Genomic DNA, 21,714 nt, shown 5'->3' with positions numbered 1-21,714 from the left:
TGCCTTCGGAACTCCGTATGGTGGGGAGGGGGGAGGAATAAAATTTTCAGGGCGGAAGGGATGGAGGAGCAGGGAAATCAATTGGATGTGGGAAGGGGTTGGAGGGCAAAAGATCATTGCCTGAAATAACCATTGCAGGGGTTGGGGAAAGGCCTCCATCACTTATTTTTATATGTAATAAAAGTCATGTCCATTATCCCTTTAAAAATTAGACTTATTGGTAAGGGCTTAAAGCTCTTTACAAATGGCGCCTGCGCATGCGCGGTGGCGCCAGACGTCATTGTCGGAGATGCGGAGGCCGCCCCATTACATCATCAGGGGCGGGTGCTCTGCCCCCAGTATTAAAATGAACCCCGGCGCGAAATATTGCGGGGGCTCCTCAGAGGCTGCTGAATGCAGGCGCCGTGCTAAGTTTAAAGGGCCCCGCCGCGAAGCACACGCCTGAATAACATTCAGCCCAGTGCCTTCTACTTTGAAGATAGATACAAAATATTTGTTCAAAGTCTCTGCCATTTCCTTGTTTCTCATTATTAATTCTCCATTCCCATACTCTAAGCAACCAATGTTTACATTAGCTGCTCTCTTCCATTTTATATACTTGTGGAAGCTCTTACTGTCTGTTTTTATATTTCTTTCTAATTTACTCTCATGATTTACTTTCTCCCTTTTTTAAATCATCCTTTGCTGGTTTCTAAAATTTTCCAACCTTCTGGCCTACCACTAATCTTCGCAACACTGTATTCCTTTCCTTTCAATTTGATACCATCCTTAACTGCCTTAGTTAGCCACAGATCCTTCTCGTAGAGTATTTCTTTCTCAATGGAATATATCTTTGAGAATTATGAAATAGCTCCCTAAATGTCTGCCACTGCTGATCTACTGTCTTAACTTTTAATCTATTTTCCAAGTCTACTTTAGCTAACTCTTTCTGCATATCTTTGTAATTGCCTCTATATAAATTTAAGGCATTAATTTTAGAACTAAGTTTCTCACCCTCAAACTGAATGTGAAATTCTATTAATGTTATGATCACGCTTCCCTAAGGGATCCTTTTTTATGCGATCATTAATTAATCATGTCTCATTACACATTACCAAGTCTAAAACAGCCTGTTCCCTTTTTGGTTCCACAATGTATTGTTCTAAGAAACTTTCCCGAATACACTCTATGAACCTATCCTCAAGGCTACTTTTGCCAATTTGATTTGTCCAAACTATATGAAGACTGAAGTCACCCATGATTATTGCAGTACCTTTCTTAAAACCCCCCATTATTTCTTGATTAATACTCTGTCCTGCAGTGTATCTACTGTTGGGCGCCTATAGACTACTCTTACCAGTGGCTTCTTTCCCTTGCTATTTCTTATCTCCACCCAAACTGATTCTACATCTTGATCTTCTGAGCCAAGATCATTTCTCACTACCATGCTGATCTCATCCTTTAATATCAGTGCTACTTGACCTCCTTTTCCTTTTTGCCTATTCTTCCGAAATGTCAAGTACCCCTAAAAATTCAGTTCCCAGCCTTGGTCATCCTGCAACCCTATCTCTGTAAAGGCAAACAAATCATCAGTTTATTTCTTTCTGTGCCATCAGTTCATCTACTTTGTTATGAATGCTATGTGCATTCAGAAAAACAACAACTACTCATATTTATCTAGCACCTTTAACGTAATAAAACATCCCAAGGCACTTTACAGGAACATTATAAAACAAAGTATGACACTGAGCCAGAAAAGGAGATATTAGGTAAGATGACCAAAAGCTTGGTCAAAGAGGTAGGTTTTAAGGAGTGTCTTAAAGGAGGAAGCTGAGGTGGAAAGGTGTAGGGAGGGTATTCCAGTGATTGGGGCCTAGGCAACTGTAGGCGTGGCCAACAATGGTGGAGCGATTAAAATCAGGGATGCACAAGAGCCCATAATTAGAGGAGCGCCGGTATCTTGGAGGTTTGTGGGGCTGGAGGATCTTACAGAGATGGGGAGAAGTGAAGCCATGGAAGGAGTTGAAAACAAGGATGAGAATTTTAAAATCAAAACGTTGCTTGAGCGGGAACCAATGTAGGTCAGCATGCACAGGGGTGATTGGTGAATGGGACTTGGTGCGAGTTAAGACATTGGCTGCAGAGTTTTGGATGACCTCAAATTTATGGAGAGTAGAATGTGGGAGACCAGCCAGGGGTGTTGGAATAGTTAAGTCTAGAGGTAACAAAGGCATGAATGAGGGTTACAGCAGCAGATGACCTGAGATAGGGGTGAAGTTGGGTGATATTACAGAGGTGGAAATAGACAGTCTTAGTGATGGCATGAATACGAGGTCGGAAACTCATCTTGGGGTCAAATGTGACACCAAAGCTGTGAAACAGACTGGTTTAATCTCAGACTGTTGCCATGGAGAGGAATAGAGTCAGTAGCCAGGGAACAGAGTTTGGAGCAGGAACTGAAAACAATGGCTTCAGTCTTCCCAATATTTAATTGGAGGAGATTTCTGCTCATCCAGTACTGGATGTTTGATAAGCAGTCTGATAATTTAACAACAGTGGAGGAGTCAAGAGAAGTAGTGATGAGGTAGAACTGAGTGTTGTCAGCGTACATGTGAAAACTAATGCTATGCTTTCGGATGATGTTGCCGAGGGACAGCATGAGAAACATGAGAAATAGGAGGGGGCCAAGGATAGATCCTTGGGGGACACCAGAGGCAACAGTACAGGAGCAGGAAGAGAAGCCTTTGCAGGTGATTATCTGGCTACGATTAGATAGAGAAAGATGGAACCAGGTGAGAGCAGTCCCACCTAGCCAGACGATAGTGGAGAAGCGTTGGAGGAGGATGGTCTGCTCAACCGTGCCAAAGGCTGCAGACAGGTTGAGAAGGATGAGGAGGAAAAGTTTACCTTTGTCACAGTCGCATAGGATGTTGTTTGTGACTTTGACAAGAGTTGTTTTTGTCTTTGTACTGTTTTTCCCCAATCTGACCCTATTTGCTTGTATACTCTTGTATTTATATGCTCTGTCCCTTTCTGTCACACTCTAGTTATCACTACCCATATTGCTACACTGCACTATTGCCTGCTCCTTTATCTTTAACTTGCTAAATTTTCCCTCATCTGAACCCTCCCTCCCACCCCTCCTCCACTATATAGTTTAGTTATTTGACACTTTATCAAACGCCTTTTGGAATTTCATATAGACCAAATCAACCACATTACCCTCATCAAATATCATAAAACTCAGTCAAGTTGCTTAAACGCAATTTTCCTTTAAATTTGTTTTATTGATATTTTAATCTTAATCCAAGCATAATCATTTATCTTACTATTTGAAAATTTAAATTAAAAGTGAAGGATTTTAAGTGTTTTTAACTTACTGGATGCTATGTGTGAATACTTCATTGTGATTGGCTGCCACCTGCTTGCTGACATCACTGCTGCTGCTTGTCTTCCCTTTGACTTGGCGCCAGATTTAAACTGCCATCATGAAAGGAGAAAACCACACCATAGAAATCACAAGACCTCTGTGGGCAGATTTCTTCAAGGTCAGCAGTAAGTGCCCTTCCTTCACCGTTAACTACAAAATCTGGGCCAAATCGGTGAAAGTGATGCATAAACCATGCAGTGTTCTCATTACAGAACATTTTGGATACTGTGTTCATTTTTCAGCTATGACACACAAGGAATACATTGTGTGATGTTCTCAGCACTGGAGTAAGATTTATCTGTGTTTAGTAAAAAATATGAGGCAAAGATTGAGACAGTGTGATGTTGAACATAATGGATCCTTCTTTATTCTGTCTTACTTTCACTGTCTCTTTCAGCTCCCTCTGCTGGCTCATGTATGCATGGTAGCCTCAAGTGAACAATATGTACAATGCAATTCTCAAAACACTACACATTGTAGCCTGGAGAGCCATGAGGCTCTTATCCCTAGCATTAGTGGGAAATGTTATGAGATAGTACTGCAGAAACCTAGATTTAGAACCTCCAAATGAGGTGTCTCACAAGAACAGGGGACCTTTATAGAGGAAAATTAATATAAATATTAATATTAAACAGTATAGAAAAGGTAAATCCAGAAAGTTAAATCATGATGATAGGAAAATAGGGCACAGATTCAAAGTAGAATCAGGCAAATTTGGAACAGATATTTTGTTCTTTCAACAAAGAGCAACTAGTTGACCTTAGGATAGAGGTAATGGAGGCAAAAACTTTGCAATTATTTAAGACAACATAATGTTTCTCTGGATGGATGAGACAAATTGGCTTTATCTTGTGGTCTTAGGGTTTATTTAATTGAATGATGCAAAGGAAAAACAGCTTGTATATAATAATAAAAATAAGCATCATGGTTAGATTTTTCTGGTTCAAAAATAAAACCGGCTTTAGTTCTATTCCTATATTAATGTACTGTGTTTGTTTTTGGATTTACTTAAACAGCTGCCAAAATAAAATTTGCATTTTAGGATAAAAGTATTTAAAATGAGAAATGAATTTTAATTTTTTTGATTTATTTGACAAACTGGCAAGTGTATTTCTTTGGTAGTATCTTGGAAACTGGAAATTCATTACTGAGCTGTACAACAAACTACATATTTCTGTATTGGAAGTGGAATTTCCACTTGTTGAACATGAATTGGAGAAGATTAATCAACAGTTAAGACCTGCTACAGAAATCCTAACGTGGCAGACTGAGGATTCATGGGAATATATCCAGCAGACCAGAGATCTGATGCAAGATGTGAACAGCAGGGTGCAGAAAACCAAATGTAATGTGGATTCAATACATGCAATAGTGCATAACTGGAATGAAGCATTGTATTTTCTGTCCCCAAAAAATGAATCTGCTATGCTCTGCCTTGATATGGAGGAGAAAATGTTGAAATACTACAAATTAATTCAAGATGGAGGAGAATCAATTCACCAACTGGTCAAGGTCAGAGTTGTTATGCACTATAATATATAAATTGGGCTTTTGATACAATTGTTTGGAGAGAGCTTGGGGGTACAGCATACACTGACATAGATGATGCCCGATTTTGGATTGGTCAAAGGCAAAATCCTGGTTGATATCAAAATTCTTTCACTGACTTCTTAATTGCAAATAATTTTGCCATGTGTTACATTATTGCTTTTAGAATCATCTAAATCTAAAAAAAGCAGTATTGCATTTACTGTAAAAATTTAAGGATCATTAAGATCTACAAAAACTTTGGGTTAGGTACTGGTGGTGGAAAGATGGGAGGTACCACTTTTCCATAACTACTGACTGCTCCTCCTCCTTTTCTCTATCCATTCAGGAATCTGTGCAGAAAAATGCCCTTTGTTACAAGGAACCCTTTTATGTTCAGCGTTTAAGTTTATAGTGTTGTATAACTGATATGAACAGGATGTTTGCTGTCAACATAGATAATGCATTGCTCCCTGTATCTCTGCTTTAATAAGCGATTAAATGACTTTGTGCATCACACATGTATTGCTACTATTTAGAGATCCGGGGATGAATTTTGCAGATTACAGTCAAGTCCCTCCACTGGGGCTGAAAGCGGCCAATTAACAGCCCATCACCAGAGGCACCATCCAATTAAGGACGGTGGCCCGCCCTCAAGAGCTGCTGGCCCAATCAGAGGCAGCCAGGCTCCAGCAATCGGCAAGGGGAGTGGAGTCGTGAAGCACTAGCAGCATCGTTGCCACAAGGGCAGTCTATGCTGCCGGGGAGCCCATCCGTGGGCCATGAAGTGCCCCTAAAGGAGGACCCCGTCTCCTGGAGCCCTCTGGGAGGCTCCTAGGTTTTACTGGCTGGTCTCCCCACACAGCAGCAGGCCCTTCCGACGCAGGAGAAATGCCTGCAGAGGCGGGAAGTGGCCCTTAATTGGACACCTGACAGGCAGGTTGAGCTGCCAAATTTCCAACCACTGGCAATATGGCATGTAGTGGGGAGACATCGGGCTCCCCTCCCAACACCTTCCCCCACCATTTTGCCAGCCCTCCAGCCTCTCAGCCTGTGCAATGGGCCTGGAAAATTCCAGCCCAGGAGTTTCCTTGTGTGTGTAAAGTTCATAATTTAATACCTTTTATATTACTGACCTCTGCAAATCTGACTTATTTTGAATCCAGTTGATCTGCACGACATCTGATCTTCCAGGATTCATGTTTGCTGCTTTTTTCTAAAACGTAGATTAAATTTGCAGGTTGAGTGATACTTAAGTTACCAAACATGCCATATTGATGCTTAAATGTGTACATTTTTCCTGTGGAAATTGGCAGGACATTTATATCAGAGACACATACCATTCTAATCAGTTTTATCGTTTAGCTTAAAAGGTGAAAGTTTTGTCTTAAACTGCCATCTGAGGGAATCTGCATTGTTTACACTTAACTGGTACTTTTCTGTTGAAAGATTATGTAGTTGTATAAACCAGACTTAAAATATTAGTGATGAACTAAATTTTCATCAATTATAAAAGACACTGATGGACTAGTATATTTTTTGACTTTTCTCTGGCAAATGTTGATCTTAAATTACCTTCATTTTGAAACCTTCTCCTGTAAATTTTTTTAAATTTTAGTACAGCAGTTTGGTAAAGCAATGTTGCATTTTTAGTTTTTTTGAGACATGATTCCTTCCCCCCCAACCTTTGTTTTTAGTTACACTGTCTTGGTATCCGGAATGGAATTGCAATCAACATTTGCAGAAGTTAACCATTCCTCATGTTGTAAGAAATTGACATGCTTTTTTCTGTTTCTAGGATAATCTTCATTTGTTCCGTGCAGATTCCCAAACTGATGAATGGAAGGTGTACACTGAGTACATTGATCACATAATTTTAGATGGATTCTTCATTGCTATTAAATCCTTCCTTCAATATCTAATTCAATGTACAGAAATGCTGCCAAAATCATCACCTCTGTTTGAAGTGCAGCTGGTTCTTAATGGCTGTGAATTGTCATTCAATCCTCACTTGGACCTGGAAATGAATAATAATTTTTATGATCTCATAGAGGAATTAATAAATGATATATACAAAATGGCCTCTAACGTAAAACCAGTTGCAAAACATCTAGGAATTGACACCTATCAGGTACTATAACTTTCACTAGATTAATTTCAGCTAAAAGAAGGAACTTATATTTATGTAGTTCCTTTATATTATTTCAGGCTGTCTAACATACTTTACAGCCAATGAAGTACTTTTGCAGAGTTGTCACTTGTCATGTCAGAAAAGCAGCAGCAAGATCCCACTTGCAATAAGTAACCAGATGATCTGTTTTTGGTGGTGGAGAATTTCTGTGAATATTGCCATGGAATCTTTTATGTCCATCTGAGAGGGCAGTCAGGGACTCAGTTGATCTGAAAGATGGTGCTTCTGATACTGCAGCACTGCTTCATTTCTGCATTGAGTTAACTGTTGAGATTATATGCACAAGTCCCTGGAGTGGGACTTGAACCCATGACCTACTGACTCAGATGTGAGAATGCTACTATTGATCCAAGAGTGGCTCTTAAGATAATTAATGGGATAGAGAAAATAAAACTGAATGAGAGAGTACAGGTTTAGGGAGTGAAAGACATAGTGATCAACAACATAAATTTTGTTGCATTGCATCAGAGATGTTGGGTAGTGAACTGGAATCATGACCCAGTGCTGCAGAGGGTAATCCGGATCTTCATTCAGCCATCCATATACTTGTCTGACATCAGTCGACAGTGTGGGTAGGTTGCATTGGTGTAAAATAAAAGAATAATGGCAGCAGATGTTGTATTCCAGAAAGCCAGTTGGTAAAGGCTAGAACTGGAGCCAATCTTTACATGCTTTTATATTTATTTGCAGAGTTTCACATTATGATAATACGCCTCTTCACCTAATAATCACAGTTTTAGTCCATGTCTATATAAAGGGGACTCAGGTGATTGCCCCACCTTCATGCAATTAAACACAATTAACAGCAGATAGTGTGTATTGAGGTGCTTCAGATTGCACCCCTGTTGGACATTGAGCAGGTGAAACCCTTTCCTGTTCAAAAGCTGATGGTGTACTCAAATGGAGCATGGATGGTGTTGTAGGTGTGATCAACTGTACCCTGCACTTAGGAAAAGCCTACGATTCAGTGTAAGTTCACACTATTTTATATTGGGATATGGGCATCGTTAGCAAGGTCAGCAATTATTGCCCATCCCTAATTGCCCTTGCGAAGCTGTTGATGAGCCGCCTTCTTGAAACGTTGCAGTCTGTGTGGTGTAGGTACACCTATCCCACATTCATGTTAGGAAGGGAGTTCCAGGATTTTGACCCAGCGACAATGAAGGAACAGTGATATAGTTCAAAGTCAGGATGGTGTGTGACTTGGAGGGGATCTTGCAGGTGTTGGTGTTCCCATGCATCTGCTGCCCTTATTCTAGGTGGCAGAGCCCATGGGCTTGGAAGGTGATGCCGAGTTGGTGAGTTGCTGCAGTGCATTTTGTAGATGGTACACATTGTTGCTCTGTACACCAGTGGTAGAGGGAGTGAATGTTTTAACAACCAGAACCTGCTTCCTTTGTGCTAGATGTGGCTCCAACAAGTGGAGAGTATTCTATCACACTCCTGACTTGTGCCTTGTAGATAGTGAACAGGCTTTGGGGAGTCAGGAGGTGAGTTATTCGCTGCAGAATCCTCAGCCTTTGACCTGCTCATGTAACCACAGTATTTACATGGCTGGTCCAGTTAAGTTTCTGGTCAATGGTAACCCCCAGGATGTTGATGGTAGGAATTCGGCAAGGGTAATGACGTTGAATGTCAAGGGGAGATGGTTAGATTCTCTCTTGTTAGAGATAGTCATTACCTGGCACTTGTATGGCGTGAATATTAATTGCCACTTATCAGCCCAAGCCTAATGTTGTCCAGATCTTGCTGCATGTGGGTACAGACTGCTTCAGTATCTGCAGAGTCGCAGATGGTACTGAACACTATGCAATCATCAGCGATCCCCCCCTACTTCTGACCTTATGATGGAGAGAAGGTTATTGATGAAGCATCTGAAGAAGGTTGGGCCTTGGGTACTACCCTGAGGATCTCCTGCAGCAATGTCCTTGGGCTGAGATGGTTGGTCTCCAACAACCACAACCATCTTCCTTTGTGCTAGATATGACTCCAACCAGTGGAGAGTTTTCCCCTGATTCCCATTGATTTTAATTTGGCTAGGGCTCCTTGATACCACACTCAGTCAAATACTGCCTTGATGTCAAGGGCAGTTACTCTCACCTCACCTCTGGAATTCAGCTCTTTTGCCCATGTTTGGACCAAGGCTGTAATGAAGTCTGGAGCTGAGTGGCCCTGGAGGAATGTAAACGAAGCATCGATAAGAAGGTTGCTGCTGAGTAAGTGTCGCTTGATAGCACTGTCAACGACGCCTTCCATCACTTTACTGATAATTGAGAATACACTGATAGGGCAAGAATTGGCTGGATTGGATTTGTCGGCTTTTTTGTGGACAAGACCAACCTGGATAATTCTCCATATTGTCGGTTAGATGCCAGTGTTGTAGCTGTACTGAAACAGCTTGACTAGGGGCACGGCTAGTTCTGCAGCACAAGTCATCAATATTATACTCTGGATGCTGTCAGGACCCATAGCCTTTGCATTATCCAATACCTTCAGCCGCTTCTTGATAATGCATGCAGTGAATCGATTTGGCTAAAGACTGGCAGCTGTGATGCTGGGGAACTTAGAAGGAGGCCAAGATTGATCATCCACTCAGCACTTTTGGCTGAAGGTGGTTGCAAATGCTTCAGCCTTGTTCTTTGCATTGATGTGCTGGGCTTCGTAATCATTGAGGATGGGAATGTTTGTGCAGCCTCCTTCTCTTCTTAGTTGTTTAATTGTCCATCCCCATTCATGTCTGGATGTAGCAGAACTGCAGAGCTTTGATCTGATCCATTGGTTGTGGGATTGCTTTAGCTCTTGTCTATCACATGCTGCTTCCTCTATTTAGCATGCATGTAGTCCTGTGTTGTAGCTTCACCAGGTTGGCATCTCATTTTTAGGTCTGCCTGGTGCTGCTCCTGGTATGCCCTCCTGCACTCCTCATTGAACCAGGGTTGTTCCCCTGGCTTGATGGTAATGGTAGAGTGAGGGATATGCTGGGCCATAAGGTTACAGATTGTGGTTGAATACAATTCCACTGTTGCTGATGGCCCACAGCGCCTTGTGGAATCCGAGTTTTGAGCTGCTAGATCTGTTCTGCATCAATTCCATTTAGCACAGTGATTGTGCCACACAACACGATGGATGGTGTCTTCAGTGTGAAGAATGGGATTTCATCTCCACAAGGATTGTGCAGTGGTCATTCCTATCAATACTATTGTGGCAGATGCATCTGTGACAGGTAGATTGATGAGGCTGAGATCAAGTAGGTTTTTCCTTCATGTTGCTTTTATTACCATCTGCCACAGGCCCAGTCTGGCAGATATGGCCTTTGGGGCTTGGTCAGTGATGATGCTGCCAAGCCACTCATGATGATGGACATTGAAATCCCCCACTCAGTACATTCTGTGCCTTTGCTACCCTCAGTTCTTCTTCCAAGTGGTATTCAACATGGAGGAGCAATACTATCAGCTGGGGAAGGGAGGCAGGTGGTAATCTGCAGGTAGGTAAGTGTTATGCCTGGCCCATTGGAAAGAGAATTAACTGTGTAGTTTATGAAACAAATTCATCTGTCACTTGTTTAATACATAAGTAGACAGCTGAACTGGCTATTGTATATGTCCTCTGATGCAACCTGAAAGGAACCTGGTGAATGGATGTTGAGCAACATGGTGACTTCTACTGATGCTGGCAGTACTGTTCTGGTGGAAATAGAGGTCCAGGTCCAGAGTAAACAGATGACACAGCATTCTCTAGCCCCACAAGAAAGCCACAGCATATTTTTTGGGAGAGATTAAGATATGACTGCCTGGGTCTGTAAAAATAGGAGGCATAGATACCTATGAGTAAGTGCCAGTTACCTCTGATACTGCCTGATGAGCCTGTACTATCTGAATTGTACTGTGTAGTACTTCCTCGTCAAAGCTACACGGAATCTCTAATGGAAAAAGCATTATGTCTTGTGCATTATTGCTGAACGTCCCAGACGAAATTCTCTGCAACCATGAGTGCTAAAATGAGTAGGAAAATTGATGTGGAAGAAGCTCCAGTAAAGCAACAAAAATAATTTTTTAGCAGTGAAGTTTGAGCAAATACAGTAACCTGAAAAAATGAACCTTTATAATTGCCTCTGCCTATTTGATACCACCTAATAACCAGCAATACGTTTTCTACAGTGATTGATTTTTTTTTTTTAGTTAAGCCACAAGCGGTAGGGGAGGGAAATCAAGCTTTAGACATCAATATGTAATGAGATTCCATTTGCCTCCAGCGAGTTGTCATATTGTGTGTGAAGGAAAATTGCAACAGCTATTTTTTACAGTGGGGGTTTCATTACCAGGCATCCTTGCCCCAATTTCCTCCACTATCTAACATGAAGCTATCAGAAAGAAAGAGCGATAAACTGGAGGAAAATCCAGGCTTACATTAAACATTAAACCCTCATTGTGTGGGCCCAGGATTCTGGATTAGTGAAGTGGAGATTTTGCAGAGGATGAAGGAACTGAAAACTAATAAAATCCTTTATACTCGAAGGTACTTAGACAAAGGAGATTTGTGAAGCAGTGACCGTTGCTTTGAGGAAGGCAATAATTAATGGGGAGAATCCAGCAGGCTAGAAATGGGCAATTAGTAGTTGCCATATTCAAGAAGGATACGGAGACAATTCCAGATCTAGTAGCTTAACTACAATAAAAAGAAAATTAATGGAATCACTAATCAGAAACAAGATGGAAGAGTGCAAGAAAATACATAATAAGTAACAAGCAGCACAACTTTAGAATTGTTAGATTTTGTCTGAGCAACCACATGCACTTTTCTGATGCAGTGACAAACAGAATTTATGGAGAATGCTACATTCTGTGTTTAACTTGGCTTCTAAATAAATCCTTACAAACTGGCTAAAGAGAGAGAAACAGAGAATTGCTATAATGGGAGCTGGTTTGCAATGCAGGATGATATTGAGTGTCCCAAGGGTTTTTGCTGCTATCCCACCTGTTTTTGGTATATGTAAATATTCTGGAATTTCAAGGTAGTTACATTTTTAGGTGATGCCAAGTTAGTGGAATTCTCACTCAAAGGAGGCAGCCAGGATTTTACAAATAGAGCTCAACAAGGTTTGTATCTTGGATCATCAATGGTACATGAAGTTCAATGCAGATAAACATAAGGTAATGCATGTTCGAAGTACAAAGGGAAGGGACATGTACTCCATGGATATATTAGCACTTAGAAAATGTTAAAAGATTGCTAAGAGCGTTAATTGATTCGTCCCCCACCATATGCAAAGAAAATTGAGGCAAAACAAAAAGCAAATAAGATTCTTGGTTATATTGCTACATCAGTTATGTTCAGACCCTCAGAGATTATACTGAAGCTGTACAGTGTCACAATCAGGCTGCATGTAGTTCTAGTCACTGTGCAACAATGAAACCATAGGCAGTGTAGAGCTGAGCAGTGGCAGTTTCTCAATTTTATAGATTTTACCCTGAGTACAATAGCTGAATGGTTATCGTACTAGAATAACAACTAGTCCAGGTGTGGGTTCAAATCTTATGGCAAGTTGTGAAATTGAATTAAAAATTATCTGGTAAGATGTGGGGTAGAACCAAAAAATAATCATGAAAGCTGTAGTTTTGTCATAAACCCATTACTGGTTCACTAATGTCCTAGAGGGATGTGAAGATACCACCCACGAGGGCATTAACTGTCACTATGTGGCTGCCTTTTAATGCCCTCGGGTAGCATCGCACATTGAGTATTAAGAATTAACTACATAGTAACTCTTAATCCCCCCAAGGCAACTAAGGACAGGCAATAAATACTGCCTTGCTAGTATTACATCCGAAGGGCAAAAAGAAAAGCTAAGGCTGTCCAGGCTTGAGAGATGTCTGAGGGGACCTTGTAAAAGAAAAGAAAATACCTAATAGGATACAGAAATCAAGCCAAAATAGTACTTTGATGAAGGTAATGCCGATCTATAACTGGGATGGGTTGTCAGGGAGGGTAGTAGGCCAAGATACTGAAATTTTAAACAGTTCCTGTAATGTGAAGATAGTAGAATAGTATTCTGGAAGTATGCGATTAAAGGAGCTGAAGGGTTTCCTTCATCCGAACTGATATTTTGTTTTTGCAATGTGTTCATATTCAATTTTTTTTATTGATAAATTCAGTTTATTTTCAAAGTTTATCACATTTATCCATTTGTTCAATCCAGGGTTAGCTTGAATAATTTGTTATATTTACCTAATATTAAATGCATCTTGTGAAACTTTGACAAATGAAATTTGGCTAGCAAAATAGATTTGTGCAAGCCAAAACACTCATTTGTTCTTTACCAATTTGTAGCAAAAGGTTGAATATGTTTTAATTTCTGCATACAGCAAGAAGTGGATAAAATGAGCAATTTGGCAGAGATGCGTCAAGAGATCATGGACAGAGTGAAAAGAGTTATTGACAAAGCAAAAAAATACCAAACTTCATTTGACAAATATAGTTATCTATGGATGAATGACAAAGTAGATTTCATGAGGCAGTTTCTCCTTTATGGTCTCTCCCTTACTTCAGAAGAGCTGGAGGGTCAAGCAGACGGTGGACTTCCAAAATGTCCTCCACAGCTGGCGCAGTACAGAGAGCAGGTAAGATAAGTTATCATAAAAGTTTGCTCATTTGTTCCCCATCTTTCCCAGTTGTGTTGGATGTTTTAGCTCTTTACAATTCATCAGCAATGAACAAAAGGCATAACTTTGCTGCATTGGTGTTCTATGCCATGAAAACGTAAGACACAGAACTGACTACATAGTTCTTCCTGTGAGTTCATAATTTCAGCCATACCTGAGGAAATGGCAAATAGCTGCCAACTTTCCCAGCCGGAAGGAGGTACTATTGGATGGTCAACTTGCAGAAATACAGAAGTATGGGGGAAATCACTTGCAAATTCTCTCAGTTGGAGAATGGTATGTTGCAACCACCAATCTGAAATGGAATGGACAAATAGCTTTCAAAATGAAGAGAAAACTTAAATTGTAAAATTACATTCAATATTCATTTTTAACAATACTAAAACATAAACACTATGTGCTGAATTTTAAATCCCCTCCCAAAGAGTGGAAATGTGGTGGGGGGGGTGGCGTAAAATGGAGCAAGAGGCTCAGGGGGCTCTTCCCAACCGGCCACCGCCTCCACTGCCACTTTAGGCAGGGCGGCGGCGGCGACAAATGGCCCGCCCGCCCCAGGCCAATCAAGGCCCTTAAGTTTTTTTTTATTCATTCATGGGATGTGGGCATCACTGGCCAGACCAGTATTTATTGCCCATCCCTAATTGCCCTTGAGAAGGTGGCGTGAGCTGCCTTCTTGAACCGCTGCAGTCCATGTGGGGTAGATACACCCACAGTGCTGTTAGGAAGGGAGTTCCAGCGACAGTGAAGGAACGGCGATATAGTTCCAAGTCAGGATGGTGTGTGACTTGAAGGGGAACTTGCAGGTTAACGGCCACTTAAGGGCCTCCGCCCGCCACCACGGGTATTTTACCCTTGGCTAATTGGGTGGCCCAGGCCTGAGAGAAGTCGTCTGACAAAAGCAGCCGGCTTTCTGATGGCCTGGGGGTGGGGTTGTGACCCTCATGATCAGGCACCCTGTGCCCGACGGAGGGCCATCCCCAATGCCCCAACCATCCCCAACACACTCCCCGTCCCCCTAATCGACCACCTCTGCCTCACTGGGCCTCACCGATTGCTCCCGGTGAGGCCCCAAAAACTTACTGGTTCTCCAGGGCTGCCCAAATCTTCTGTCTTCAGCTGGGTTGCAGTCCCAGCAGTGGCCACTGCTCCCGGTGGCATTGCTGGGACAGAGAGCTGCTGGCCTGCTGTTTGGCCGGCAGCTTCATTAGGTGGGACTGCCTGCTTCAGTGAGATGGAAGTCTTGTCTGAGACCAATTAAAGGCCTGGGGACTGCAAAATGCAGTCCAGTTCCCCAGGCCAGGTGGAGGCGGGTTCGCTCTCCTGTCCGCTGAGGGTAAAATTCAGCCCTATGTATACTGTGACTTGCTCCCACGTTAGCTGGCATTATGAACAGTTCTCTCTCCTCAGGCTCTGTTCCTCTCTCTTTCAAATCTGCCTTCATCACCCCTCTCCTCAAAAAAACAACCTTTGACACCTCCATCCTTGCAAACACCTGCCCCATATCCAACCTCCCTTTTCTCTCCATGGTCATCTGTTGCCTCCCAAATTTGTGTCCATATTTCCTGGAACTCCACATTTGAATCCCTTCAGTCACGTTTCTGCCCTGCCACAGTACCAAAATGGCTCTTATTAAAGTCACAAATTACATCCTACGTGACTGTGACAAAAGAAAACTATCCTTCCACATCCTTCTCAATCTGTCTGCAGCCTTTGACACAATTGCTAGCTGTCTAGTGAATAAGGCAGATGAGCTAAGGGCACAGATAGACACATGATAGTACGCTATCATAGCTATTACAGAAATGTAGCTTAAGGAAGGGCAGGAATGGCAGCTCAACATTCCTGGTTACAGAGTTTTTAGATGGGATAGAGAGGGGGATAAAAAAAGGAGGGGATGGTCACCATTTTGGTTGAAGAAACAATTAAAGCTGTGAGAAGGGATGATATGCTAGAAAGATCTTCAAATAAAGCCATATGAGTTGAATTGAGGAACAAAAAAAAGGTCAATTATGCTGCTGCAAATTATGCTACAGACCTGCAAACAACCAGAGGGAGATAGAAGAGCAAATATGTAGTCAAATTGCTGAAAGGTTCAAAAACAACAGGGCAGTAATAGTAGGGAATTTCAACTATCCTAATGTTAACTGGGATAAATTCAGTGTAAAAGGTACAGAGGGCACAGAATTCTTAAAATGTATCCAGGAGAACTTTTTTTAGCCAGTATGCAGCAACCCCAAAAAGAGAAGGGGCAGTACTGGGCTTGGTTTTAGGGAATGAATCTGGGCACCTGGGGTGTCAGTGGGAGAGCATTTTAGTGGTGGTGATCATAATTCAATTACGTTGAGAGTAATTATGGAAAAGGATAAATGTAGACCAAGAGTAAATGTTTTACATTTGAAAAGACAAATTTTATTAAGCTGAGATGTGATTTGGCAAAAGTAAAATGGAAACAGCTACTTCAAGGTAAGTCAGTGTCAGAGCAGTGGGAGGCCCTCAAGGAGAAGCTGGAGAGGGTTCAGAAAGAAAATGGTTTGGACTCTCAAATCTAGACCCACCTGGATGTCAAGGAGCATACAGAGTAAGATAAGGCAAAAAAAAAGAAAGCTTACATCAGATGCCAACAGCTTAATAGCACAGAAAGCCTAGAGGAGTATGGAAAGTGCAGGGGTGAGATTAAAAAGGAAATTAGGAGAGCAAAGAGGGGGCATGAAAAAATATTGGCAAGTAAATTAAGGAAAACCCAAAGATGTTTTATAAGTATATAAAGAGCAGGAGGATGACTAAGGAAAGGTTAGGGGCAATTAGAGACCTAAAAGGTATGTAGAGGTGCAAGATGTGGACATGGTTCTTAATGAATACTTTGCATTTGTTTTCACAAAAGAGAGGGTTGAAGCAGACATTGTAGTTAAGGAGGAGGAGTGTGAAATATTGGATGGGATAAGCATAGTGAGGGAGAAAATATTAAGGTGTTTAGCATTCTTGAAATTGGATAAATCACCAGGCCTGGATGAAATGTATCCCAGGCTGCTAAGGGAAGTGAGGGAAGAAATAATGGAGGCTGTGACCATCATTATCCAATCCTCTCTGGCTAGAGGTGTGGTACCAGAAGACTGGAGCACTGCTAACATTGTACCATTGTTTAAAAGGGATCAGGGATAGCCTGAGTAATTACAGGCCAGTCAGCCTAGCCTTGGTGGTGGGCAAATTATTGGGAAAAATTCTGAGAGACAGTATAAATTGTCACTTAGAGAGGCATGGATTAATCAAGGTCAGCATGGATTTATTAAGGGATGGTCATGCCTGCCTAACTTGATTGAATTTTTTGAGGAGGTAACAAGGAGGGTTGATGAAGATAGAGCATTTAAGGTAGTCTACGTGGATTTTAGCAAAGCTTTAGACAAGGTCCCACATGGCAAACTGATCAGTAAATTTAAAGCTCATGGGATCCAAGCGAAGGTAAAACTTGCATCCAAAATTGTCTCAATGGCAGGAAGCATAGGGTTATGGTTGACAGGTATTTTTGTGACGAGAAGGCTGTTTCCAGTTGGGTTCTGCAGAGCTCAGCACTAGGTCCCTTGCTGTTTGTGGTATATATCGCTGATTTAGACTTAAATGTAGGAGGCATGATTAAGAAGTTTGCAGATGATATGAAAATTGGCTGTGTGTTTGATAGTGAGGAAAAAGCTGTAGACAGCAGAAAGAAATCAATGGACTGGTCAGGTGGGCAGAAAAGTGGCAAATGGAATTCAATCCAGAGAAGTGTAAGGTCATTCATTTAGGGAGGACAAACGAGGCAAGAAATACACAATACATGGTAGAATTCTGAAAAGTGTAGAGGAACAGCGAGACCAAGATGTATATGTCGACAGATCCCTAAAGGTAGCAGGACAGGAACATAAGGTGGACAAGAAGGCATATGGGATACTTTCCTTTATTGGCCGAGGCCTAAGAGCAGGGAGATTACACTAGAACTGTGTAAAATACAAGTTAGATCGCAGCTAGAGCACTATATACAGTTCTGGTCACCACATTGCAGGAAGGATGTAATTGCACTAGAGAAGAGATTTACGAGGATGTTAGCAGCAATGGACAATGTTAGCTCTGAGGAAAGATTGGATAGGCTGGGTTTATTTTCTTTGGAACAGAGGAGGCTGAGGGGAGGTTTAATTGAATTGTATAAAATTATGAGGGACTGAGATAGGAAGGATCTATTTCCATGAGCAGAGAGGTAAATAACCAGGGGTTATAGATTTAAAGTAATTGATGGATTAAAGGAGAATCAAGAAGAAGCTTTTTTTACCCAGAGGGTAATGGGGGTCTGGAATGACTCCAATGTCTCTCCACCGTCATCCAGCTTTGTGCAACTGTACTCACCTGGTTCCATTCTTATTTATCTAATTGTAGCCAGAGAATCGTCATCAATGTCTTCTCTTCCCATTTCCACACAGTTATCTCTGGTGTCCCCCCAAGGATATATCCTTGCCTACTCCTTTTTCTCATCTACCTGCTGCCCTTCAGCAGCATCACCTGAAAGCACAGGGTCAGTTTTCATATGTACAATGACAACATCAGTTCTATCTCACCACCACCTCTCTCAACTCATCTACTCTCACTAAATTATTGGACTGCTTGTCCGACAGCTAGTGCTGGTTGAGCAGAAATTTCCTTCAATTAAATATTGGAAAGATGGAAGCCATTGGCCAGAATTTTATGGGGCCTTTGTGGATGGGCTCAAGGTGGGAAGGCTGGCAAAAGGACATGGGACAGTGTCGGATGGCAGATGGCCCACTCGCATGGAGCCCAATTCAGCCTCATAAGTGGCCAATTAAGCACCTGTTCCCACCTCCACTAGTGGCAGGTGGTGGGGGGGGGGGGGGGGGGTCCTCTGCCTGCCACTAGTGGAGGTGGGAACAGGCCCAGTGGGGAGGGCGGGGTATCCTTTTTTGGGTGCTCTTTGGCCCATGAAGGGGCTCCCTGGAAGCATTGAGTGCTTCCACAGCATTAATGCCGCCTTACCTCAGCGACCCAGGTCCACAGCCTTGCCAGAGCCTGCCTGACTGGCCCTGGCACCCCCAGACCCAACTTACCTTACGTTGAGGGCACACATCCTTGATGTGCCCTCATCCTCCAGGTGCAGCCCAATCAGTGGCCACTATTCCAGTGACGCGACTGAGGCTGCTGAGCTGCTGGTCCTCTTATTGGGCCGGCAGCTCTATGGGGCACATCATCATCCTTAATTGGACGGCAGTCCTGGCAGCAACCACTTAATGACTGCCACATGTAAAATGCAGCCGAAGGTCCTGTTTCACGTCATCATGGGGTCACCCCTTACTTTTGGCTCCAGTGGCGGGATCCATGCTGCCTCTGAAAACTCCTGTCCCTTGTCTTTGGTCCCTCCCACAAACTCCGTTCCCTTGATACCAACTCCATCCCTCTCACAGGCAACCGTCTGAGGCTGAACCAGACTGTTCACAACCTCTTAATCATTTTTGACTCTGAGGTGAGCTATCAACTACATATCCATGGCATCACTAAGACAGCCTATTTCCACCTCCATAACATCGCCCAACTCTGCCCTGCCTCAGCTCTTCTGCTGCTGAAATCCTCACCCATGCCTTTATTACCTCCAGACTTGACAATTCTAATGCACTCCTGGCCAGTCTTCCACATTCTACCCTCTGTAAACCTGAACTCATTCAAAACTCTGCTGCACGTGTCTTATCTTGCACCAAGTCCCGTTCACCCATCACCCCTGTGCTTTTTGACCTAAATTGCCTCTGGCTTAAACCTCGATTTAAAATTTCTCATCCTTGTTTTTAAATCCCTCCATGGCCTTGACCCTCCCTCTCTCTGTAATCTCCTGCAGCCCTACAATCTCGAGATATCTGTGCTCCTCTAATTCTGGCCTCTTGAGCATTCCTGATTTTAGCTGTTTCGGCCCTAAACTCTGGCATTCCCTCCCTAAACCTCTCCGCCGCTCTACCTTGCTTTTTTTTCTTTTAGGATACTTCTTAAAACCTACCTCTTTGACCAAGCTTTTGGTCCTCTGCCCTAATATATCCTTACATGACTCAGTATCATATTTTGTCTTGTAATGCTTATGTGAAGTGCCTTGGGACACTTTATGACATTAAAGGCACTATATAAATATAATGTTGTTGTTGTTTAACCATTACTAACAAGACCCTCTTATTGATAAGGTAACTACAGATGAGGAAGGCTGTTCAGCTCATCTTTAGTCATCCATCCAGAGAGATCCTAATGTTCTTCATTTGCATCATCCAATTATTTCTGAAATGATTCTGGAATATTGCCTCCATTACTCTAACTGGAAGCATTTTCCATATGTAGATAATTTCTTGTGTAAAGAACAAATTCCTGATATGGGCTGCACTCTGGATGTATCTACACATCATGGATTGCAAGTGGTTCAAGAAATTGGCTCACCACCACTTTCTGAAGGGAAAATAGGGATGGGCAACAAATGCTGGCCTTGCCAGCAATGTCCACATCCCATGGACGAATTTTTAAAAAAGGACTGTGTGGTCTAGTTCTATTCCTACAGCTTAATTTAATGTAATATTCTAGGTTAACTTTTTCAATGCCTTTAATGATCTTACAAACATCTCTCCCTCCTCCAAGTCTCCCTCGGTGTGCTGCATTCAAACACCAACCACCGTTGTTGCCTCATGCACAGACTAGCTTACTTTTTTCCTCTCTCTCCACACTTCAACCAACACCTGTTGAAAACAGAGACCCTGGCTATGATTTACTCTCATTGGACAGCATTCCTTGATTGACGGGAAATGTGACCGCTGCTTGTCCCAGCTCCAATTCTGATTGGTCTATTATCACATCAATCTTTTTTTTTCTACACATTCCTTGGTTATTTTTGGCAGATCCCTGGTTGAGAACCCCTGGTGAAAATTATCTTTTTTGTTTAACTTCTATTCTTCTTGAGGTTGTCAATGCTGCAAAACATTATAAATTTGGAGCCCCCAGATATTACCTGTCCAGGTAGCGAGAATATCTGACCAGGCTCTACGATGATGCTGGTTTTCTCTTCCAATTTTGTCCTTTCCTGAATGTGCTGATTCTTGCTGCAGTATGATTCCTGGACTATAACAGCTCTTCAGTACATTGCCCAAGTGGGCATTCTTCATGTATAAGCCTCTTATAATTCACTGGTTTTGTTGAGAATGTGAACAAAAATGTAGCCATGATAACCTGTATTGTAAAGTGATTATTGCTGAAATTTATTCCAAACATTGGTAAATATATAGAAAATATTTTTGATAGTCTGACATCTTTGTCTTTTGAATTTTGTCTTTTTTGACATTTTCAAACCTCATTTACACCTTTTTTCCTTAGCTGTAATTTAGGAAAATACAACTCTGATTTTCTATTCTTAAATACATTTATGGCCCTGTGCACTCTTTAATGCAGATTAACATAAAGCAGGTGACACTGACAATTTCTTAGATCAGTGTGTGGCTCTCATTATCCTATACTGTAGTTAGGTTTTGGGATTATTTGACCAATTATTTCTGCAGAAATAAGTTGGAAAGAAATGGAGTTCTTTTAAGCAAAGTGTATTCACGCAAGTTTAAAATAAAAAGTGACTAAAATATTAATGGGCTAGGCATTGAAGTTATTTCCCTAAAGTCTGTAAGCAATAAGCAATGTGTTAGCCTGTCTTAATAATGAGTAAACATTTCACACCCATTGTGTCGGGAGATCTCTGGTCCTGAGCACTTGTGAGCATAGGGAGATTAAAAACAAAGACAGAAAAACTCACTGATGGCCAGATTTTTAATGCAAAGACTGCTGGGAAAGCTTTTGCCACAGTCAGAAGGTTAGAATGCAGGACTGTAGTTGGAAGTTATTTTGTTTAAGTCAAGCAAAATGACCCACTGATTTGGTAGGTG

The 21,714-nt window shown here is 41.9% G+C and overlaps 1 protein-coding gene across 1 annotated transcript in view; it reads left to right on the top strand.

The window, feature by feature from the left end:
- The window catches only part of dnah9l (dynein, axonemal, heavy polypeptide 9 like), a 563,466-nt gene that overhangs the window by 69,495 nt on the left and 472,257 nt on the right, over positions 1-21,714 (top strand). Inside the window, exons 15-17 of the mRNA XM_068036275.1 lie at positions 4,532-4,921; positions 6,735-7,067; positions 13,490-13,744. Of these exons, the coding sequence (XP_067892376.1) occupies positions 4,532-4,921; positions 6,735-7,067; positions 13,490-13,744 (978 nt within the window). The remainder of the gene's footprint in view (positions 1-4,531; positions 4,922-6,734; positions 7,068-13,489; positions 13,745-21,714) is intronic.

This window comes from Heterodontus francisci, chromosome 7 (genome assembly GCF_036365525.1).
Source record: "Heterodontus francisci isolate sHetFra1 chromosome 7, sHetFra1.hap1, whole genome shotgun sequence".
Lineage (NCBI taxonomy): Eukaryota > Metazoa > Chordata > Chondrichthyes > Heterodontiformes > Heterodontidae > Heterodontus > Heterodontus francisci.
The sequence above is the reverse complement of the archived record's forward strand: the minus strand, read 5'-3'. Positions and strand labels throughout refer to the sequence as shown.